The sequence below is a fragment of the Phyllostomus hastatus genome, unplaced genomic scaffold (assembly GCF_019186645.2).
Source record: "Phyllostomus hastatus isolate PE091 unplaced genomic scaffold, TTU_PhHast_1.1 phas_scaffold_397, whole genome shotgun sequence".
In the NCBI taxonomy this organism is placed as follows: domain Eukaryota; kingdom Metazoa; phylum Chordata; class Mammalia; order Chiroptera; family Phyllostomidae; genus Phyllostomus; species Phyllostomus hastatus.
The window spans coordinates 6,500,695-6,524,293 of NW_025334029.1; the positions used below are offsets into that span (position 1 = coordinate 6,500,695).

The window sequence follows — 23,599 nt, forward strand, 5'->3', positions numbered from 1 at the left end:
AACCACTGAGCCACACCAGCCAGGGCCAAAAATGTCTCTTATAATTTACAGAAAAATCTAAAGGCACTTTTTGGCCAACCTAATATTACTACCTATTTTTAATAGTTTTTTTCTGAAGACTAGAGATGTTTTATGTAAAGTTTCTGACACATAGCAGGTTTCTAACACATAGTGATTATTATTAATATTATTATCAGAGTATTGTACCTTATAAAGCTAGGCACTTCACCATCATCCTTGCTTTTCTCTAATCTACTTTTCACACTGTTCCCAGGATGACCTATCTAAAATGAAAATCTGTTTGTGTCACTCCTTTGCAATAAACTTTTCAATGGATCCATTTCATTTTTATGTTAACATAGCTCATAAGTACCCCTTCTTCAATCTAGGCCACTATCCTGTACTCTACTTTGTGGTGTGGTCACAATGAACTTTTAGTTTCTTTAGTATATTATCACCACCTCCCCTCCTCATAACCCTGGCCTTCATTCCTGCTGTTCTCTTTGCCTCTTTCCTTCCCTTACTCTCATCTCTTCCCCATCCCCCTTCACTGAATCATTTACTCCCTATCTTTTACTCTAATTTACTTTTACACTTCTTTTAAGTCTCAGTTGTAAAATGATTTCATCTGGAATTTATTGTGGTAATTCCCCATAGACTCATTTTATTGTCCCTGGTAGATGCTCCCATACTATTCTCTGCTTCCCCAATCAGAGCACTTACTCTACTTTATCATCATGATTTATTTTATTGTTTTCCCCACTAGAATGTAAGCTATGTGAGGGCAGAGATCTCATCTAATTTTTCTCATCATTTTATCTCTAATTGTCAGATATATGATGTCAATTCATGATACCTGCTTTCGTGTATGCTATTTCCTCTGCCTCGATTACCCTCCTCATCTGTTTGATAGTTACCTACACTTTCTTCGAGACTGAAGATACAAGATAAGCACTGCCTCCTTTCTTCAACTTTCTGTGATACCTCCACATGATTTTCGGATGCTCCCTACACTTTAATTCAGTGTACCTCCCTCTGTTTAAGGACTTTTTATTATTGTGAAGCAATCTGTGCACAAATCTGCTTTAATGACTAGACTGTAAGGTAATTAAGACATGATCTGAGTCTTATTTATCTCTGTAGCTTAGTACATATCTCAAAGCCATAAACATGATAAGCACCCAGAAATGTGTTGAATGAATGGTTCAAGTCAATGGGATAAAATCTAGTTAAATTCAATTAGTACTTGTCTTTCTTACTCAAATAATCAATTGGTGGAACTGTTTTACTGTTATATGTTATGCAACATTTATATACAATAGGTATAAAGAAAAATGCAATGAACCTATTTACCCATATCTTCATCAATAAATAAAATGTTGGGGGAAGATGGTGGCAAGGTAGGTGGGAGCTGAGTCCACTTGCTTGTGCACCCAACTGAGACACTTAGCTGATATTTAAAAAAAGAGAGAGAGAGAGAGAAAATAGCCAACAGAATCTTAGCTGATATGAAGTTTAGAAGCCAAAGTGTGCAGAGGATGCTTCAAAATGGGCAGTAAGGAGGTTTTAAATGCATATGGGGAAAGTGCTTGGGAATGGCCCCAGAAACGTGGCTGCAATGGGAACATCAGAGGTGAACTGGTTCGGTGATAGCAGCCTAGCAGCTCCTTCCCCTCCGAGGGCAGGGAAATCACAGATCAGCACAGGGAGAGACTTGAAAGTGTAAAGTTGCTAGGAGGAAAAAAAGGCAGCAGGCACAAACACAGCTGGTAGCACAGCCAAGATAGGGCAGTGGTCAGGAGCCAGGACAGTGCCAGAGAGTGGGGCGGTGACCCTGGCAGCACCTGGAACTGGGAGAAGAGGTGGGCCATGACTGGCTATGACTGACATAGACTTGCAAGTGCCAGGGAGTTGGAGTGTGTGGAAAGCTGGGCAGTGACTTGGAGCAGCAGCGGTGCCCACAGAGACTTTTTCAAAAGGGGAACTGAGACACACTGGGCAGGGACTTACTTCATGAGTGCAGCTGCCTGGCCAACAAGGAGGGAGAATTGTGGGCATGATTTGCTCCCACTAAGTGCACCTCACAGATTGATTAAAGGGGTGTGAAGCGAGGTAGTTTACTGGTGCCAGCCCAGCCCAGATGCACAGAGTGGAGACTGTGGGGCACACAATGCTTTGAGGGCAGTGGACTGGAAACTGAGCACCTGTGATTATTGTAACCCAGACTGAGCCCCCTTCCTTGCGGAACCACCTAAAATGGAAAACTGAGCCCTACCCCCAACTTTTGCAGGAGCCTAGATTTGCAAAACCCACTGGGCAGGCTGAATGAACCAGCAGGGGGTCTTTCTTTTTTCAAGAGTAAGACAGTAAGACCTGGACTGAGAGAAAATCAGAGACAGATCCAGAAAGAAGTCAGGTGAATACGAACATCTCAGACAAATTTCACCTTGTTCTTCATCAGAACTTGCATTTTTAAAATTTCTCTTAATTCTTTTCTTTTTATAGGTTTTTGTTTGCTTTCTTCCTTTCATATTGCATTTTATTTTTTCTTCTTTCACTTCACTCATATTCCAAATAACTTACTACTCTTAGCCTTTTACTTTTTTTTCAGATTATATATTTCTATCATACTATTGTTATTACAAATCCCACACAGCACCTTTCCATGATCTTAATCTGTTTCACCATTTTCCTGAGCTTTGTTACTGTTATTGTAAACTTTATTTTCTCTTATACTATATCATGTACCTATCCCTTACTCTCACAATTTCTCCTCCATCTAACCTCACATAAGCACTATTCTTTCTTAAGTCAGCTCACATTCTTTTTACCCTCTTATAATAGTCTTATTTCTTTTCCACCTTTTATTAACAGTGGCTAGTTCTATGAAATACCATGGTTATTGCTATACTTCTCCAAAGGAACTCCTATTTCTTCACTATTTGTTAGTACTTTGAACCCCATAGAACACACTCTCTCTCTGTCTTATTCCATTTTTCCTTCCCCCTGCCCATGATCAGTTCAGTGAGGAATTTTATTTCATTTTTACCCCTTTCTCAATCTGGACTTTACTCCTTACTCTTATTAGTTTGCTTCCTCCATCATCTCAAAATCACTTTTCTTTACTGTAGACATCTCATATCCCATTTGCTTTTGTATAATATTCTTTTTCCCATTCCACCTTTATTAAACTTCATTCAGCTGTCATTGCTATTAACCCTGCTGTGGTTTTTCTTCAATTTTGCTCCTATTGGTCCAGCGCCTTTTCAATTTTACTTCAAACCTCATAGTATACCCTTCCCTCATCTTACCCCATTGTTCCTATTGCTCAATAGGAACAGTATTGTTCCTTTCATATTTTATTTATTTTAAATTTTGTTATCTCCTTTTCTTCGCCTTCATACTATCCCCACTCTTATCAATTTATCTCCCTCTTATCACCCCCCTATTTTAGTCATCTCATATTCCCTTTGTCATATCTTATAATATCTGAAATCTCTCTTCACCTTTATTAAATTTTGCTCAATTGTAGTTGAGATCACTGATGTGGTAGGGGGATTCATTTTGCTGGTGTAGCTTTGGTTCTCTGGTAATACTGCTTTGTTAACCAATACCTATACAACAGCATACAAGACAAGGTGAGAGTTGTGACTACCAATAAGCTCACTAGAGTGGAGAATCCACCAACAAAGAAGCCACCAACAAGTAAAGCCCAAGTACAGCAAGAGAACCCACACAAATGGAAGAAAGGGCAACCATACAACATAAAAAGAGAGAGATTAAAGAGAATGCACCACTGAGTCCCATAGAACTCCTACCACAACAGTCCACCCTACAAAGACAGGTAGGCAAAGCAGAGCATCCTGAGACAAACAAAGGGGGTCAACTATAATGGGGAGACAAAGAAAGAACCCCCAATCAAAAGTAATGGAAGAATCCTCAGTAAAAGAGCTAAAGGAAATTGAGGCAAGAAATCTATTACACATAAAACTCAAAAAAATGGTTAAGGGGATGCTCAAGGAATTCAGTGACAACTACAGGAAACTGAGTTAGAACTATAACAGCATGAAAAAGGAAATAGAAACTATAAACAAGAGTCAGGAAGAAATAAGAATATAACATCTGAAATAAAAAATACAGTAGAAGGAATTGCAAGCAGGTTGGATGAAGCAGAGGACTGAATTAGTGAGCTGGAAGACAATGTAGAAAGAAATACCCAGGTAGAGCAGCTGCATGAAAAAAAGATGCAAAAAATAGGAAGATAGCTTAAGGGAATTGGAGGACAACATGAAACTGCATTCAAATCATAGGAATACCAGAAGAGGAAGAAAAGGAGAAAGTGACAGAAAATCAGTTTAAAAAATAATGACAGAACCTCTGGCTGGTATGGATCAGTGAATGAGTGTTGGTCTGTGAACCAAAGGGTAGCTGGTCTGATTCCTGGTCAGAGTACATGTCTGGGTTGTGGGCCAGGTTCCCAGTAGGGAGGTGTATGAGAAGCAACGCCACACTGATGTTTCTCTCCTTCCCTTCCCCTCTCTCTAAAAATAAATAAATAAAATCTAAAATAAAGAACAGCAACAGCCTACAAACAAGACTATTCTATATAGCAAGGCTGTCACTTAAAATGGAAGGCAAAATCAGGAGTTTCCCAAACAAAAGAAGGTTAAAAGAATATACCTCCACCAAACAAGCATTACAAGGCATGCTAAAGGGACTGCTTTAAGAAGATGAAGGCACAGAGTGAGAGAAAAGGGAGCACAGGTACAAAAGGAAAAATGGCAAAGAATAACTACCTATCAATAGTAATATTAAATGCAAATGGATCATATGCCCCAATAAAAAGACATAGGGCAACTAAATGGAAGAGAAAACATGACTCACCTATATGCTGTCTACAAGAAACCCATATCATAACAAAAGACCTAAACAGACTAAAAGTGAAGGGTTGGAAATAACATATTCCAAGCAAATGGACAGGAACAAAAAGCCAAGATAGCAAGACTTATAACAGACAAAATAGATTTCAAAACAAAGGCCAGAAGAAAAGACAAAGAAGGCCATTTCATAATTCTAAAGGAAAGAATCCATCAGGAAGCTATAAAGATTGTAAACCTATATGCAACCAACATAGGAGCACCCAAACATATAAAGAAATACCCAGAGGATTTCAAGAAAGATATTGACAACAACACACTACTACTATGGAATTTTAACACCCCACTGTCAACAATGAATAGATCTTCCAAACAAAATATCAACAAGGATATTGTGGCATTGAACAATGCCGTAGATCAAATGGACTTTTTAATATACATAATCTTATAATGGTGTCTTTACCAATGGCTCCTTTGGTATGAAAGATACCAAAAAATACACATTCTTTTCAAATGCACATGGAATATTTTCAAAGATAGATCACATGATAGGACACAAAACAAGCCTCAAGAAATTCAAGAAAATGAAATCATATCAAATGTTTGCTCAGATCACAATGGCTTGAAACTAGAAACTAACCTCAAGGGAAAGAACTCAAACAGTTAAATATTTGGAGACTGAATAACATGTTATTAAACAATGAATGGAGAAACAATGACATCAAGGAAGATATCAGAAAAGTTTCTGGAAAAACAAAAATAAACCCACAACAACCCAGAACCTATGTGACACAGTGAAGGCAGTCCTGGGAGGGAACTTCATAGCAATACAAGCCTACTTAAAAAAAGATAGAAAATTTTCAAATAAACAACCTAACCCTATATCTACAAGACTGGAGGAACAACAACAAACAAAGCCCAGAGTGAGTAGAAGGAAGGGAATGATCAAGATCAGAGCAGAATTAAATGACATAGAAACTAAATGAATAATTCAAAGGATTAATAAATCCAGGAGCTGGTTTGTTGAAAAGGTAAACAAATTTGACAGACTTTAACCAGACTCATGAAGAAAAAAAAAGAGAGGACCAAAATAAATAAGGGTAGAAGTGAAAGATTAAAAATTACAACCAATACTACAAAAATTAGTGGTATTTGAGAAATACCACTAGCCATGCAATCCTTGATAAGGTTTTTCTAAGAAGCTGTCCTGTAGTTTTCCCATGGAATCCAGGTATCAAAAATAATAATAGGAATGCTGTAGACTAACAAACACTTTCTGAAAAATTCTAAGCATTCTTCAGACCTTATCCAACTTGTGCTTTTTATGCGTCTATATAAAGGCAGCAGCTACATTGTTACCTGAATGAGAAAGCAGATCATCTATATCTTGTAAAAGATCACCAGATGAATACATTGTGGGGTCCTAAACAGAGCCAAGTTTTTATATTGTCTTGAACCTAGTTCTCCCTCCAGACCCATTATCCTGGGTCCAAGGAGAAGCATATACCGTGTAAGGAAACCAATGGATTCTCATGCTTCTAAACTTCTGTACCTCATCCATTCTGTACTTAAACATAAGCACAAGAAAAAAAGAATACACACAAGGCCATTCTGCACAGACTCCTATCTTCCTAATCTCCACTTTCCTGTCCAATTGAGAATAAAATAAAAAGAACCCAATGGTCATCTTCTTCCCTTTCATCCAATTCTATTTTCAGGTGACTAATCCTTTGTTCTGCTTTTTCTTGTGCCCTCCTCAATCTGTATCCTCATTCTTCTTCATAGTTGAACATCCCTATGCCACCTTTCCTTCCTTCTTTCCTTTCTACCATGTCTCCAAAGCTCAAACTTATCCTCTACCCATTTTTTTCTTTTATTATTCAGTTTTTTCACTATCCTGTTCTCCTCACCCACTCTCTATTCTTTTTCATGTACTATTCTCATTTTCTGTGTTCATTTTCTTTTCTGCCCAACATTCTCTCTTCCCTGTAGCTACTCTTCCATTTTATGACTGCTGTTTACCCATCCATATCTCCTCATCATCATTCAATTCCTCCAACCACCTCATCCTTCTTCTTCTGTTTATATCTACTGCACTACATTCTTTCCACAATTATATACACTCCCATCTCCTCTTTGAACTTTTTTCCTTTATGCACTTTATTACAAGTGTAGCTATATCTATTCCTTTACTTATTCTCTATTCTCTCCAAATTCTTCATACATTATAACCACACTTTTGTCCTATCCTTCTCAACTCCTTTTAAAAAGTTATGTCTAACCTCTATCCTTTCATGTAGTATAAAGAGAGATGTCCTTCTTCCTTTACAAGAAAAACATTCACTATAGTTTTGATGCCATCTTCTTATGGTTTTCCCTGGAATCTTGATGTCAACAAAACCCTGTTTCTACTGTATCTTCAATCTTTGTCTTTCTACTAGCCCCCTTCTGCTATCTCACAAACATTTGCCAGGCTCTTCATTCAAAAAAATAGAGCAATTGTTTCTTTTAGTCCTGGGTGTATCTATTATATACCCAACCCTTTCATTTTCAAAAAAAAAAGCATTTATTTATTGATTCATTCATCTATTTATTTATTTTTTAATTTATTGAGATGACATTGGTTTGCCAAACCATACAGGTTTTAAGTGTAAAACTCAATAAAACACCATCGGCACACTACATTGTGTGCCTATCACCCCAAGCAAAATCTCATTTCATCACTATCTGCCCCGCTTTACCTACCTCCACCTACCCTCCTGTCCCTTTCCCTCTGGGTATCATCACCCACTGTTGTCTGTGTGTCATTTATATATGTTTTTGGATGAAAGAACATGAAGGGACTAACCAGAAAGTATTTTCTATGTTTACTATCTCTACTACATCTATGCCAACTCCTAAAAACTTTGCATTACACTAACCACTACATTGAAACAGTGTATGTAAAGAACTCCAATGTCTTCCATGTTGCCAAACCTAATACATATTTTAAAAATGTGGGTTTTTTTACTGATTCTAGAGAAAGAGGAAGGGAAGGAGAAAGAAAGGGAGAGAAGTACCAATGTGAGAGAGAAACATCAATTGGCTGCCTCACCACACGTGTCCCAACTTTGGACTAAACCCACAACCCAGGCATGTGCTCTAACTGGGAATCAAACCAGCGTCCTTTCAGTTTGCAGGACAATGACCAACCAACTAAGTCACACTTGCCTGAGTCATAATTTTAATTATTTATATTAATTAAGCTCTCTTTAATAGCCAACAATGTTGTAAAAATGTATAAATAATAACAAATAGCATGAAATTGCAATAAAACTGGCAGAGTATGAATGCTGGCTCTCTTATTTACTACATAGGTCATCCTTGAAAATTTTCTTACTCACTCTGTCTCAGGTTCCTCATCTGTAAAGTGGGAATAATAGTACCTATCTAATAGGGTTGTCATAAAGATTATAAAAGTAGAATGATTAGAAGAGTACCTGGCACATTATAGGTACTATATTGATGTTAACTATTGTACTTATTATGCTATTATCAATGTTATTACTATTGATCACACTCATCTTTTTAAAAAATTGTTATTCCTTTCATATATCAGTCAAAACTGATTAGATTAATACACAGTAACAAGTAATCCTAAAATCTCAGTGTACTAAAGCAACAAAGGTCTATGGCTCACTCACACAATTTGTCTCTCTGAGGTTGTAGTGAGGGTCATTCTCTTCTATGTCATCTTCAATAAGAAACATAGAGAAATAGAGCCAAGACCACCTGGCAAAATGATACTCACTGTGGCCAGGGGAGAGGAACATGGAAACACATGTACTAGTTCTAAAAAGTTTCCTATCCTCCCTCAGAAATAACATGTTATTTTTACTCACATTTGGTTAGAGAAAACAAGTCATTTGTTCTTGCCTAATTTCAAGTCTCCATGGAAATGAAGTACTACCATGTACCTAGGAGGTAAACAGGAAATATTAAAAGTACCAGTATTGACTACCACACTTAGCTTTCAAGGCACTGCACATCAGTGGTTCTGTGAATACCTTCTTTACTTTTCCTTTGGTCTCCACAGGTTCCACTTTTCCCCTTTTGCGTTAATAATAGTGATACTGCATGACTGGATCTTTGGCATGATTTTTATCACTCTAAATACTTTCCTGAAATGATCATATTCATGCATATACAGGTAATACACATATATAATATTTGGGAAGAGATCAATAAAATACATACATTTATTTTATTGATCTCTTCTCTAGATTATTTTCCCTTCACCTCTCTATCTACTTTTCTCTAACATTCTCTCCTCTCCTTTATTCTCATTCATCCTCTAGTCAATCAGATTCTCCTCTCTAAATTCAACTTTTCCCTTAAGTATCCATTTGCTATTCATTCTTCTCTGGCTATCCTCTTATCCCCAAATTCTTTCAGGAAAAACATCAAAAAATTGCAAGTTTAAAGTAATAAAGGACTAGCATATAGGCAAACACATTTCATATACTTACCACATATTTACCAGGCATGAATTATTTGAGTTTTATTTCACATATTAAAAATAACAAATATGACTTCTGGTAAGATGGAGGCATAGGTGGATGCACCGTATCTCCACGCACAACCAAGATTGGAACAACAACAATTTAGAGGCAGAATAACATCCAGAACTGATAGAAAATTTATCTGAATGGAAGTTGGACAGCCAAGAAGTTGAAATAGACCCTTTTATCCAGACCGGTAGAAGGGGCATAGACAAGCAGCTGGGCATGGGGTCATGGCGAGGAGAACAGGGAGAATTGGGCGCATAAGGCAACTGGGAATGTAAGGCATCTGGGGCATGCAAGATCACAGTGGGTGGACCCTGAGTACGCAAGTGGCAGCTGGCAGACCCAGTGAGGCGGCGATTGTGGAGCAGGGCAGAGCACCCAACCAAGGATCCCAGGGAAGGGACTGAGGTCCCACGGAGAACGGAGCTACCACCATTGTCCCCTCTTGACCCCGCCCCCACACAAAACATCACTTTCTAGCAACTGGGGTGCGCAGCCCTGGTGAACACCTAAGGCTCAGCCCCTCACCGTAACAGGAGTGACCAGTCCAAAAAAAAGAGAGAGAGACAGAGAAAGAGAGAGAGAGAGAGAGAGAGAGTGATGGTGCAAACAGAAGCACAAATCACTGCCCCACAACTCATCCTTTTGAGCAACCAAGAGATAGCTAACCTATCAAATGCACAGTTCAAAACACTGGTGATCAGGAAGCTCACAGAATTGGTTGATTTTGGTCACAAATTAGATGAAAAAATACAGGTTACCATAAAAGAAATGAAGGAAAATGCACAGGGAACCAATAGTGACGGGAAGGAAACTGGGACTCAAAACAATAGAGTGGACCAGAAGGAAGAAAGAAACAACTAAACAGGAAAGAATGGAGAAATAAGAATTAAAAAAAAAATGAGGAGAAGCTTAGAAACCTCCAGGACATCGTTAAACGTTCCAACATCCGAATTATAGGGGTACCAGAAGGAAAAGAGGTAGAGCAACAGATTGAAAATGTATTTGAACAAATAATAAAGGAGAACTTCCCCATTCTGACAAAGGAAAGTCCAGGAAGCTCAGAGAGTCCAAAAGAAGTTAGACCCAAGAAGAAACACACCAAGGCACATCATAATTACATTAGTCAAGGTAAAAATGAAGGAGAGAATCCTAGAAGCAGCAAGAGATAAGGGGACAGTAACCTACAAAGGAGTTTCCATCAGACTGTCAGCTGATTTCTCAAAAGAGATCTTACAAGCAAGAAGGGGCTGGAAAGAAGCATTTCAAGTCATGAAAGACAAGGACCTATATCTCAGATTACTCTATCCAGCAAAGCTTTCATTTATAATGGAAGGGCAGATAAAGTGCTTCTCAGATAAGGTGAAGCTAAAGGAGTTCATCATCACCAAGCCCTTATTTTATGAAATGTTAAAGGGACTTACCTAAGAAAAAAAGATAAAAAAAAAAAAAACATGTACGGTAAAACGACAGCAAACTCACAATTATTAACAACCGCACCTAAAGAAAAACCAAGAGAAACTAAGCAAACAACTAGAACAGGAACAGAACCACAGAAATGGAGATCACATGGAGGGTGAGCAACAGGGGAGTGGGAGGAGGAGAGGGGGGGAAAGGTACAGAGAATAAGTAGCATAGATTGTAGGAAGGAAATAGACAGGGGAAGGATAAGAATAGTATGAGAAATGTAGAAGCTGAAGAACTTATAACTATGACACATGGACATGAACTAAAGTGGGGGGAAGTGGGTGGGAGAGGGTGTACAGGGTGGAGGGGAGTGAAGAGGGGAAATCGGACAACTGTAATAGCATAATCAATAAAATATATTGAAAAAAGAAAATTAAAAATAACAAATACACAAATTTTGAATACCCACAGAACCTGCATTAAAGGATCACATTTTTCTATTAAATAAATGTTCACTTAGTTACTTAAAATTGACACTAACTCATGGGAAAGGAAGCTTCAGGAAGTGACAGCTGATAGCAGAGGAATTAGTGAAAGCATAGACAAGAACCAAGAAAGTTTTTAGTGTTGGGACATAGAATTTTATTGAGCTGGAAATCTTATTAAAATCATTCTTTTTGAAAACAAAATTTAATACCTAAAATCTCTAATGATAATAATGCCTCATGAAAAAAGCATAAAATTATGAAGCTTTTTATGCTTTGGGGGTATAAAATTATGATATATATTTTAATCAACTAAAAGATATAAGATTAAGCAAAAGTAGACTTACAGTTCTGAGTATACAAGAGTTTATTCTCATATTATGATTTATTAATTACTGTATGATTTGCCATATGAATGACTGTAAACCTACTTTTGTCCAACCCTGTATATCATACTTTCTGCCCCCAAAGCATAAAAGCCATTACAATCTTGTTTTTCATAAATTATTTCATACTGCTTAAAAGATATAGTCTTAAGTTATTGAAAAGCTTCACTTATATCAAACTCCTCAGCTTTCCCAGACATTGTGGAGTTAAAAATATGCTGCTGTAATTTTGTGTGTTTGTCAGTGTGTGTGTGTGTACACATACATAAAGGAGTTCACATATACACCCACACACTGACACACGCACACACACACACACACACTATATACACACACACACACACACACACACACACACACATTGTAGTTTCAGAAAATATCCATTATTATCTCGTTTCACGCTCATAATTCTGCATTATAGGAGAAGATTTTGGCTACATTAAAACCTGGCTCATTTTGTCATAGTGTTCATACCTCTATATATGGCTGTCAATCTGTGTATTTAATTATTCTTGAATATGCTTGTGTGTTAGTTCACATGTGTCTTGGAATAGGCACACATTTATACATCATGAATATATATCTGTGTTTATGAGAATGTTCATATGGCCAACTCTCAATTTATACATGTGTCTATAATATATATGTCTGTGAGTGTGTATACCTGAAAATTATGTTAGGAAGGACACAGCTATATGTACATTTATAATCTGTAAACTTGAAAGAATTTTTGATGTTTGGCTTAAAACATGCCGCTTTCAACCCCATTCCTACCCCCAACTATACTTTAGATAGAAGTATCACTTTCTGACCTCATTGTGTAAAGGAGGGTTCCATTGTCCACCAGTCTGAGCAACTTGTTAGGTGTGGTCATGTTATGGGCCACTGATTTCTTGCCATTGTGAAAGAAGGTGTCAGGGGTCCAGATCTTACTAGCCAGAAGATTGTTCAGTGGAAGGATCTTCATGGGTCCATCAAATTTCAATCTTTCATCATGCCATGTCTGTCGAAAAAATACATCAATGGTGTATTCCTAGGGACAAAATAGAAAAAGAACAATGTTTGAATAGAGTTCTAGTAAGGACTTACAGTGTCCTTAGCAGATATTAATTACATTGCAATATTTTCTTTGATGAGTAGATGCAGCAGCCTATTAATAGTAGCTGTGTGTGAGTACAATAAATGATTATGATTAAAAAATGGACATCAGTAAGTATAAAGGTAATATATCTGGGAAGAATTTGCTTAGGAAAGTCACTACAAACACTGCCCTGCACATCATAAAAGCTAACCATAAGAAACTGCCTTATAAAAATGCAAGAGATCCCTTCTCTGCACAGCAGAATCTCTAGTAAAAACAAATTCATTACCTTGTCCATTCTACTAAATGACCCTATATGAACATGAAAAGTGAATAGAACAATCATAATGAATCCAAAACCTTAAAATTTAAAACACATTTTATTTGAGCCTCAAAATTAGCATGTTTAATGAATTAATATCTTGAAAAAACAAGGAACTCTTATAGATAAATAAGATAAAAGTGAACAAAGAAAAAAATGGGTAAATGACATGAACAGAAAATTCATGAAATGGATAAAAATGGCTAATCATCATGAAAATTTTCAAAATTGCTGTTAATATCAACACAAATTAAAATGATAATAAATGATCCAGGTTTTGGTAACAGCAGACTAAATTACGTACATATACCTTCTTATACCTATTAATTATAAACTTTGAATAAATATATAAATTAATGGAAAGACATATAGAGGGAGACTATTTGAAAGCAATAGAAAGTGACTGAAAGCAGACAAAAACTTGTGGAAAGTTTTCCCTTGAAAGGTGTTAATAGCAACAGATTAAAATTACACTTGTGGCTTTTCTTTCCTGAATTTGCTCCTCCAAACCTATAATTCATATGCTAGGATAACACAGCCTTGCTGGCTCAAAGTGGCAGATAATCTGGAAATTTAGGTATGGGAGTCCTAGAAGCAAGAAAGCCACAGTAGAGATGGTACCCCAAATCTGAGCACATACTCTGTCCCAAATCCTAGCTAATAGCTACACTATACATACATGAGGACGACTTCATGTTTAAAAAGTGCAGGCAGAAACAATAGAGGAGTCTTCCACTAAATCACAGATAAAAGAACTGTGCTGGGTGATGATTGTGAGTTTGGCATAAATCAGAAAACTTACTGGCTTAATATCTAAAGGGACATAAAAGGGGGAGGGTTGAGGGTGGAACATGGGGAGGGAAAAGGGAGACAACTGTACTTGAACAACAATAAAAGAAGAGAAAATATAAGGAGATATAGCTCAAGGCTGGCCAAAGAGCTAAAAATTCTAGGGGAAGGCCCTGGAAGCAAGAAAACCACTCATAGGGTGAGTCTCAAAATATGGGTACAAAATCTGCCCCAATCCTTGATTGACCCCTAAACTACATATTTGCCATGTATAATGAACAATTTTGCCCAAATTTTTGAGGGAAAAATGAGGATGCACATTATATATGGGTAATATTAGTTCTATAGCTATATAAATGTTTTTAATTCTTTTATTTATGCTTATGCACTAAAAGTATAACTCCAGAAAGCAATAATGATATCTGTATGCAAAATAATACCCTGGAATATGATAATCAGTTTTGTTCCTAAATATAAGAAAATAAAAAATTGAATTAAAACATTAAAATGAAAGTTTTTTTCCTGAAAATTTGGGTTAAAAATATGGATGCACAGTATACACAGCAAAATATGGTACATAAGGCAAGGGGGACACCTCTAGGAAGCCAGGTAAAATAAAGAAACATCCACAAGCTGCTTAAAATTCTTTGGCTTCAAATCCATTAATGGCCTTCAAATATACATGGAATAAATTCCAATACCCTCCCCTTACCTAGAAAGCACTTTGTAAACTGGTTTTTGCCTTCCTCTCTTAGTTCTTCTTTTTCAAAATTTTTATTTTAAATTATATCTCTTTGGGGGTAATATTGTTTAATAAAATTATATATGTTTCAAGTGTTCATTTCTATGATACATGACCTATATATTGCATTGTGTGCCTCTAACTCAATGGAATACTACTCAGCCATAAGAAAAAGTGAGACTTACAGCCAAGATGGAGGCATAGGCAGGTACACATTGCCTCCTCATACAACCAAAAGAAGGACAACAACAAATTTAAAAACAAAAAAACAACCAGAACTGCCAGCAAATTGAACTGTATAGAACCTGACAACCAAGGAGTTAAAGAAGAAACATTCATTCAGACTTTACCAAAACACAGTGACATGGGTTGCCCCACCCTGGCAAATACCTAAGGCTCCACCCCTTACTATGTAACAAGTGTCCTGAGACAAAGAAAATGAAAGAACCCAAAATGAAAGAACAGATCAAAATTCCAGGAAAAGAAGTAAGTGATGAAGAGATATCCAACATATCAGATGCAGAGTTCAAAACACTGGTAATCAGGATGTGCACAGAAATGGTTGAGTATGGTCACAAAATACAGGGGAAAGTGAAGTCTATGAAAAGTGAAATAAAGAAAAATAAATAGGGAACCAACAGTGACAGAAGGAAACAGGGACTCAAATCGATGATTTTGAGCAGAAGGAAGAATTAAACATTCAACCAGAACAGAATGAAGAAACAAGAATTCAAAAAATGAGGAGAGCCTTAGGAACCTCCAGGACAATTTTAAACATTCCAACATCCAAACCATAAGGGTGCCATAAGGAGAAGAGGAGGAGCAAGAAATTGAAAACTTATTTGAAAAAATAATGAAGGAGAACTTTCCCAATCTGGCAAAGGAAATAAACTTCCAGGAAGCCCAGGCAGCTCAGAGAACCCCAAAGAAGTTTGACCCAAGGAAGCACACACCAAGGCACATCATAATTACATTGCCCAAGGTTAAAGATAAGGACAGCATCTTAAAAGCAGAAAGAACAAAGGAGACAGTTACCTACAAAAGAGTTCCCATAAGACTATTAGCTGTTTTCTCAAAAGAAATCTTGAAGGCAAGAAGGGGCTGGAAAGAAGTATGAGAAGTCATGAAAGGCAAGGACCTACATCCAAGATTACTCTATCCAGAAAAGCTATCATTTAGAATGGAAGGGAAGATAAAGTGCTTCCCATATAAGGTCAAGTTAAAGGAGTTCATCATCACCAAGCCCTTATTATATGAAATGTAAAAGGGACTTATCTATGAAAAATAAGATGATCAAAAATATGAACAGTAAAATGACAACAAACTCACAGATATCAACAACTGAATCTAAAAAAAAAAAAACCAATAACAAAAACAAACTAAGAAACAACTAGAATAGGAACAGAATCACAGAAATGGAAATCACATAGAGGGTTATCAGCGGGAAGGCAGAGGGGGGAGAATGCAGGAAAGGGAGAGGGAATAAGAAGCATGAATGGTAGGTACAAAATTGATGGGGAAGTTTAGAATAGTACAGGAAATGGAGAAGCCAAAGAACTTATATGTTTGACCCATAGACATGAACAAAGGAGGGGTGCTGGTAGAATGGGGGGTGCATGGTGGAGGTGAATAAAGGAGAGAAAAAATGGGACAAGTGTAATAGCATAATCAATAAAATGTACTTTAAAAAAAGATGAAATACTTCCATTTGCAACAACATGAATGGACCTTGAGAATATCACGCTACATGAAATAATCTAAGCTCTTCTTTAAACCATTCTTCCCTCTACAGATCACTCAATCTTGCTTTTCTCTTCCTCTAGCATAACCAGCACATTCCTGCCTAAGAATTAGGGTATTATATACTTTGTTGTCTAAACTGGAACACTTGAGTGAGAGAGGAGGCTTTATTAGTAATTATACCAGAACAACCGATGTAAAGTAGGGCAATGCCAGGTAAAATGCTGGAACTAGACGCCCACATAAAACCAAAATCCTGAAGAGCTCAATCTCAGCAAACGGGTTAATTAGATAAAATGAAGTAGACAAAACTAGTCTACAACATGAAAATTCAAAAAGGAAACATATATCCAAGCATGAATTCCTAATGAAGAGCAATTTAGGGGTAGTCTTTCTACTGAGATTTAACAACCTCAGATCTAATCTTATATGGAATTAATGTTAAATGTACCCTATCTGCCTGATTTAGGGCTTACAAGCCAATAAATTAACATAAATTGGTCTAAAGATGAGGATACCTATAGATTCGCTTACAAAAGGAAACACAAAAATATGCTGGAAAATGGATGGAACTGGAGAGCATGACAGTAAGTGAAATAAGCCAAGTGGTGAAAGACAAATACCATATGCTCTCACCTATAAGTGGTACCTAATCAACAAAACACACAAACAAGCAAAATATAACCAGAAACGTTGAAATGAAAAATAAACTGACAGTAACCAGAGGGGAGGTGGAGAGGGATAATGGGGGAAAATAGGGGAAGGTCCATTAAAGACCTGTATACAGGACACATGGACAAAGCCAAAGGGGGTAGGTGTGAGGGTGGGAAGTAGGGATGGGTGGGGTGGAGAGTGTGGTGGGGTGAAAATGGAGACAACTGTACTTGAACAACAATAAAAAAAAAAGAAAAAATATGCTAGAGGGACATAACCACAAATAAATGCTTACTGAAAACAAGCTCACAGTCCACAACAAAATGCCCAAGAAAATGGTCATGAGCAAGTCAGCTGATATAACATATAGCTGAATTAGACCCTCTCTAAGAACTTAACATAACACAGGGGTATCAAACTCATTTGCACGGGGGCCACATCAGCCTTGTGGTTGCCTTTAAAGGGTCGAATGTAATTTCAACTACTTAACAGTTAAGGAGTAGTTACATTTATACAGTCCTAAAATTAGTTCAGTCCTTTGAATGCAACCGTGAGGCTGATGTGACCCCACCCCCGGTGAATGAGTTTGACACCCCTGACATAACAGAATAATCAAACATATCATAAAGGAATTATAAAGATAATAAAGACATCAAAGGAGAAATTGAGAACATGAGAAAAGAGCCAGAGATTATAGCATAAGAGCAAGAAAAAGCAGATTTTAAGCCCTGGCTGGCGTAGCTCAGTGGATTGAGCGCAGGCTGCAAACCAGTGTCGCAGGTTCGATTCCCAGTCAGGGTACATGCCTGGGTTGTAGGCCACGGCCCCCAGCAACCTCACATTGATGTTTCTCTCTCTCTCTCTATCTCCCTCCCTTCCCTCTCTAAAAATAAACATAAATAAAATCTTTAAAAAAAAAGAAAAAGCAGATTTTTTAAAGATCTATTTTAAGTAGACTTTCTATAAAAGAAAAATAGTCATTGAAAATAGATTAATATTACACAGAAGATTAGATATCGCTGAAGACAGATTAATGAACTGAAAAGTACATGTGAAGAAGAACTGCTCAGTGTACACTTCAGACAGAAAAAAATGTTTTTGAAAAATGAAAGTGTGTGTATCATGGAGTAGAAAAGGTAAAGTTTCAGCATAATCTAATAAAATTCTAAAGTTAGTGAGAAAATGAGGGAGTAACAAAATAAGCATCCATCAACAGATGAGTGGATAAAACTGTGGGACATTTACACAATGAAATGCTACTTGGCCTTCAAAAAAAAAAAGGAAACTTTACCCTTCGCAACAGTATGAGTGTACTTAGAGAACATTATGCTAAGTGATATAAGCCAGTCAGAGAAAGACAAATACCATATGATTTCACTCATATGTGAAATATAATGAACAAACTGAACTAATAAGCAAAAGAGACAGACTCATAGATGGAGAGCAAAACAGCCAGTAGGTGTGGTTAGGGAGTGGACGGATTGAAAAAAAAGAAAAAAAGGACTCTTGGACATGGACAACAGTGTGGTGGTTGCTGGGGAAGGGGGTATACGGGGATTAGATGGTAATGAAAAAAAAACAATAAAGATTAAATAAAAAAATAAAGTTTTCAAAATAAGTGCTAATGGATGATAGCTTATCAGAATTGTTGAAAGATATTCAACCTTATTTTCAAGAACCTACTGAAATGCAATAATGAGTGCTGAGCTCATTATAATAAATTACATCCAAACCAACACAGTGAATTTGAAGAATACCAAAGATCTTTAACAAAGCAAAATAGAAAAGGCATATTACTTACAAAGAAATAACACTTTGGTTAATAGCAGACTTCTTGAAAACAACAATAGGATCCAAAAGAATTCTATAGCCAACTAGATTACCACTTAATATGAAGGCAAATAAAGATGATTTTACACAAAATATTTTCTCTTAGCTGGGTAACTCACACCATTCATATCTCATTCAAAAGTCTCCATATCAGAGAAACATTCTTTGATTATCCTATCATAAATAGTAATCCCCCTTCCCATTACCATGCATTATTTTTTTTGTATTATTCTGTCAGGTATGACAAAATATATTTTTATTTGCTTACTGCTTTTTTGTTTTCATTCCACTAGCCTGGAAGCTCCACGAGAGCAGAGACTTTGTTCTGTGTACTACTATATCCCTAGCACCTAAAATTCTACCTGGCATATAGTAGGTGCTCTATAAATATTTTAAATAAATTAGTGAGCAATTCCTTAGGAAAAGAACTAGCAAAGTTCTTCATGTGGTTAAAAATGAAACCAGCAGAAAGATGCAAGAAGAAAGGGTGAGTACAAGTGTTGACAAACTTAGAGGTGAAATAAACAAATAATGGCTCTCTATAAATGAGAATAAGGGCTATAATAACAAGGTGGAACAAATAACTAGACGAAACCAAATAGAAGAGGGGAATAGTAATATGTGGGTCAGTGTATTTTTCTATTATTTGGAATGAGAGAGTAAATATTAGAGGTCAAATATGTATGTTAACATTTAAGGTAAACATTAAATAATATACTAAAAATAGAATTAAAACTTACAACACAGTGGAGAAAAACAAATGGGAATAAAGATGTTTCAATTCTATAGAAGGCAAGAAAAAAGTATAAACATGGGAAAAAGAATAGATAAAAATTATAAAACAAAATTCATATATTCTAAGGGTAAATAAATAATGTAGCCATATGCAATGTATATACTGGAAGCAGCCTAAATGTACATTGAAATGACAACTGGATGCATGTTTGAATAAATATTCACATATTGTGATGGTCTATAACAGTTAAGATAAATGAATTAAATACACCAAAAATAGCTTTCAATACACAGTGAGAAAATGAGTTGTAAAATGATACATAAGGTATGATGCATTTTATATAGTTTAAAAACATGATCCCTGGCTGGTGTGGCTCAGTGGATTGAATGCTGGCCTAGGAACTAAAGGGTTGCTGGTTCAATTCCCAGTCAGGGCACATACCTGGGTTTCAGGCCAGGTCCCCAGTAGGGGCTGTGCAAGAGGTAACCAAACATTGATGTTTCTCTCCCTCTCTTTCTCCTTCCCTTCCCATCTGTCTAAAAATAAATAAATAAAAAGATAGTGCAAGGTAGGTGGGAGAGGAGCCCAGTTCTCCCTGTGCCCATCTGGAACACCTAGCTGATCTTCTGAGGAACAGAGTGAGCAGCCAGTGGAATCCCAGCTTATATGAAGTTTGGAAGCCAAAAATTATAGAGGACATTGAAAAACAGATGGTGAGGAGATTGCGCTGGGACAGTAAGGTCCCTGGGATCTGCGCAGGGACCTAAGCCGCTGTGGCCCCCCATGTGGTGCCTGCCACAGGACATGTGGAAGAGTTAGATCACAAGCTAGCTCCCCTACCAGAGCAGGGAGGGAAGCCCAGAACCAAGAGGGAGAGGGAGAGATGAAGAGGGATACGAAGAGGGAGACACACAGAGGCGGTATACATCTACTGGGGCTGTGGACACTGGCACCAGAGAAATTCGAGTGCTGGGTGACACCTGGAAAAGGGAGGAGTAGGGCCATGTCAGACTCTGACTCTGATAGTTTCTGGACTGGTTGGAAAGGTGGGTTGTGTGAAAAGCTGGGCACCTGTTAAGAACAAAGGCCAGCTGCTTTACAAGGAACTCTTAGGCAGCAGCTGACTCACCCTGGGGGTGATTTGAGCTGTGCACACACAGAGGCTGAGTCACTGAGTGGAGCCTGGCAGCTCACAGAGGACCTGGGAGGAGTCTGGGAAACTGGGAATATTGTGGCCTAGACCTGGTCTCCATCCTCTCAGAACCATAGGAAGGGAGAAAAGTGAAGCCCAGCCCCCTTTTTCCTCTGGCATCCAGGAAGACTAGCAGAACACCCTGAACGGGTTTAAAGTCAGCAGGAGGCTTATATTTTTTCTTTCCTCTCTCTAGTTTTTCCTTCTTTTTTCCTTTCCCAAGTGAGACAAAAAGACAAAGGATTCAGAGACAGATCCAAAGGGGTAACACTTGGCTAACCTCAAGAACTGAGAAACTGAAACAGATGTCACTTTGCTATTTCATAGAGCTGGCATTTTATTGTTTATGTGTATTTTTTCATTATTTTTACCATTTTATTTTATTAGTATTTTTATTGCTCTTCCATGTTTAGTTTTCCTCATTTTATTTCTTTCTATAATTGCATTGTTTGACAGGTTTTCCTTATTCTCTCTTCATTGTATTTTAATTTTCCTTCTTTCACTTCACTCATGTTCCAATGACACGCTACTCTTGATTTTATAATGTCTATTCTGGTTATCCAAATCATATATTTCTTGTCATATTATTGTTGTTTCAGTAATATTATAAATAGTGGCTCTTCTGTACAATTATACATACTACACTACAACCCTCTCTGATCTTAGCATACTTCAATTTATTGCTGGGCATTATTACTACTGTGGTTAACTCTATTCTCTCACATACTATGCCTACTTTTATTCATTACTCTCACTATCTCATCATCTAACCTTGCACAAGAACTCAGTTTTCTGGATTCAGCTCACAATACTCCTCCCCTCTAAAAAGAGGCTTATCTCTCTCTCACCTTTCATAAAAAGTGGCTAGATAGGTGAAATATCACAGTTAATGCTATACTTATCCAAAAAATCTCCTATCTCTCTTCCACTTGCTGGTACTTAAAATCCTATAAAATACTCCCCTGCTGTCTTAATTCATTTTGCCTACCCCCTGCCACGAAACACATACAAGAATAAATAGGAGCTGCAAACATCAGTATATCTGCTGGAGGAGAAAAACCACCTAAAAAGGAATCACCATAAGATAAAAACCCAAGTACAACAAGAGAACCAACACAAACAGAAGAAAGGGCAAACCTAGAGCATCCAGACAAGGAGATCAAAGAGACCACATGACTCAACCCCACAGAATTCCTACCATAAAAGTTCACCCTACAAAGACAGCTAGCAAAGCAAAACATCAGGAAGTGCAGAAACAAACAAAATGAATTACCTAAAATGGAGGAAAAAAAGAATATGCAATCAAAAGGAATGGAAGACTCCCCACTAAAAGCTAAATGAAATGGAGGTAAGCAAACTATCACATATAGAATTCAAAATAATGGTTATGAAGATGCTCAAGGAACTCACAGACAACTATAAGGAACTCAATTAGAACTACAACAGTATGAAAAAGGGAATAGAAACTATAAACAAAACCAGGAAGAAATAAATAATAAAATCTCAAAAATAAAAAACACACTAGAAGGAATTACAAACAGACTGGATAAAGTGGAAGGTCGAATCAGCAAGCTGTAGGACAAGATAGAAAAAAACACCCAGAAAGAGCAGAAAAAGGAAAAGATACTTAGAAAGAAAAAATAGATGGTAAGGGAAATGCAAGACAACGTGAAACATAATAATATCCATATAATAGGGGGTACCAGAAGGTGAAGAAGAAGAGCAAGAGATAGAAAACCTATTTGACAAAGTAATGATTGAAAACTTCCCTAAGTTGCTGAGAGAAAAAGTCATGCAAATACAGGAAACACAGAGAGTCTCAATCAAGGGGAACCCAAAGAGGCCCACTTCACAAAACATCATAATTAAAATGGCAAAATTCCAAGACAAACAGAGAATCCTAAAGGCAGCAAGGGAGAAACAGGAAGTAACATACAAGGGAGCCCCGATAAGGCTAACAGCTGACTTCTCAATGGAAACTTTTCAAGCCAGAAGGCAATAGCAAGAAATATTCCAAGTAATGAGAACCAGAGGCCTGCAACCCAGACTACTTTATCCAGCAAGGCTCTCAATTAAAACAGAAGGCCAAATAAGGAGTTTCCCAGACAAAAGAAGCATCAAAGAATATATTCCCTCCAAAGCAGCTCTACAAGAGATGCTAAAAGATTTCCTTTAAGAACAGGAAGAAAAACAGTGAGAGAGAGATGAAGATATGTATGAAAACATAGCACTGAATAAGTACCTATCAATAATAACCTTGAACGTAAATGGATTATATGCCCCAATCAAAAGACATAAACTAGCTGAATGATTAAGAAAACGTGACCCACACATATAATGGGAGAAGAGACTTACCTCAGACCAAAAGGCCTACACAAACTGACAATGAAGGACTGAAAACAAATATTAAAAGCCAATGGACAGGGAAAAAATTCAGGGTAGCAATACTCATATTGGAAAAAATAGACTTCAAACAAAGAGCCATAAAAACAGACCCAGAAGGTCACTTCACAATATTCAAGGGAAGAATCCATCAAGAAGACATAAACACAGGATATATATATATATATATATATATATATATATATATATATCAGATATAGTTTTATATGTAGATATATATATATATATATATATATATATATATAGAGAGAGAGAGAGAGAGAGAGAGAGAGAGAGAGCCTTTCATCCCAAAGAAGCAAAATACACACTTTTTTCAAATGCACATGGAATATTTACAAAGATAGGCCACACAATGGGACACAAAACAAGCCTCAACAAATTCAAGAAAATTGAAATCACATCAAGCAT

General features: G+C 37.0%; 1 protein-coding gene across 4 annotated transcripts in view; it reads right to left on the bottom strand.

The window, feature by feature from the left end:
* The window catches only part of GABRA3 (gamma-aminobutyric acid type A receptor subunit alpha3), a 354,529-nt gene that overhangs the window by 132,643 nt on the left and 198,287 nt on the right, over positions 1-23,599 (bottom strand). For all 4 annotated transcript variants that reach the window (XM_045820553.1, XM_045820551.1, XM_045820552.1 and 1 more), the window contains one exon: positions 12,515-12,735. In XM_045820553.1, coding sequence (XP_045676509.1) covers positions 12,515-12,735 — 221 coding nt within the window. The remainder of the gene's footprint in view (positions 1-12,514; positions 12,736-23,599) is intronic.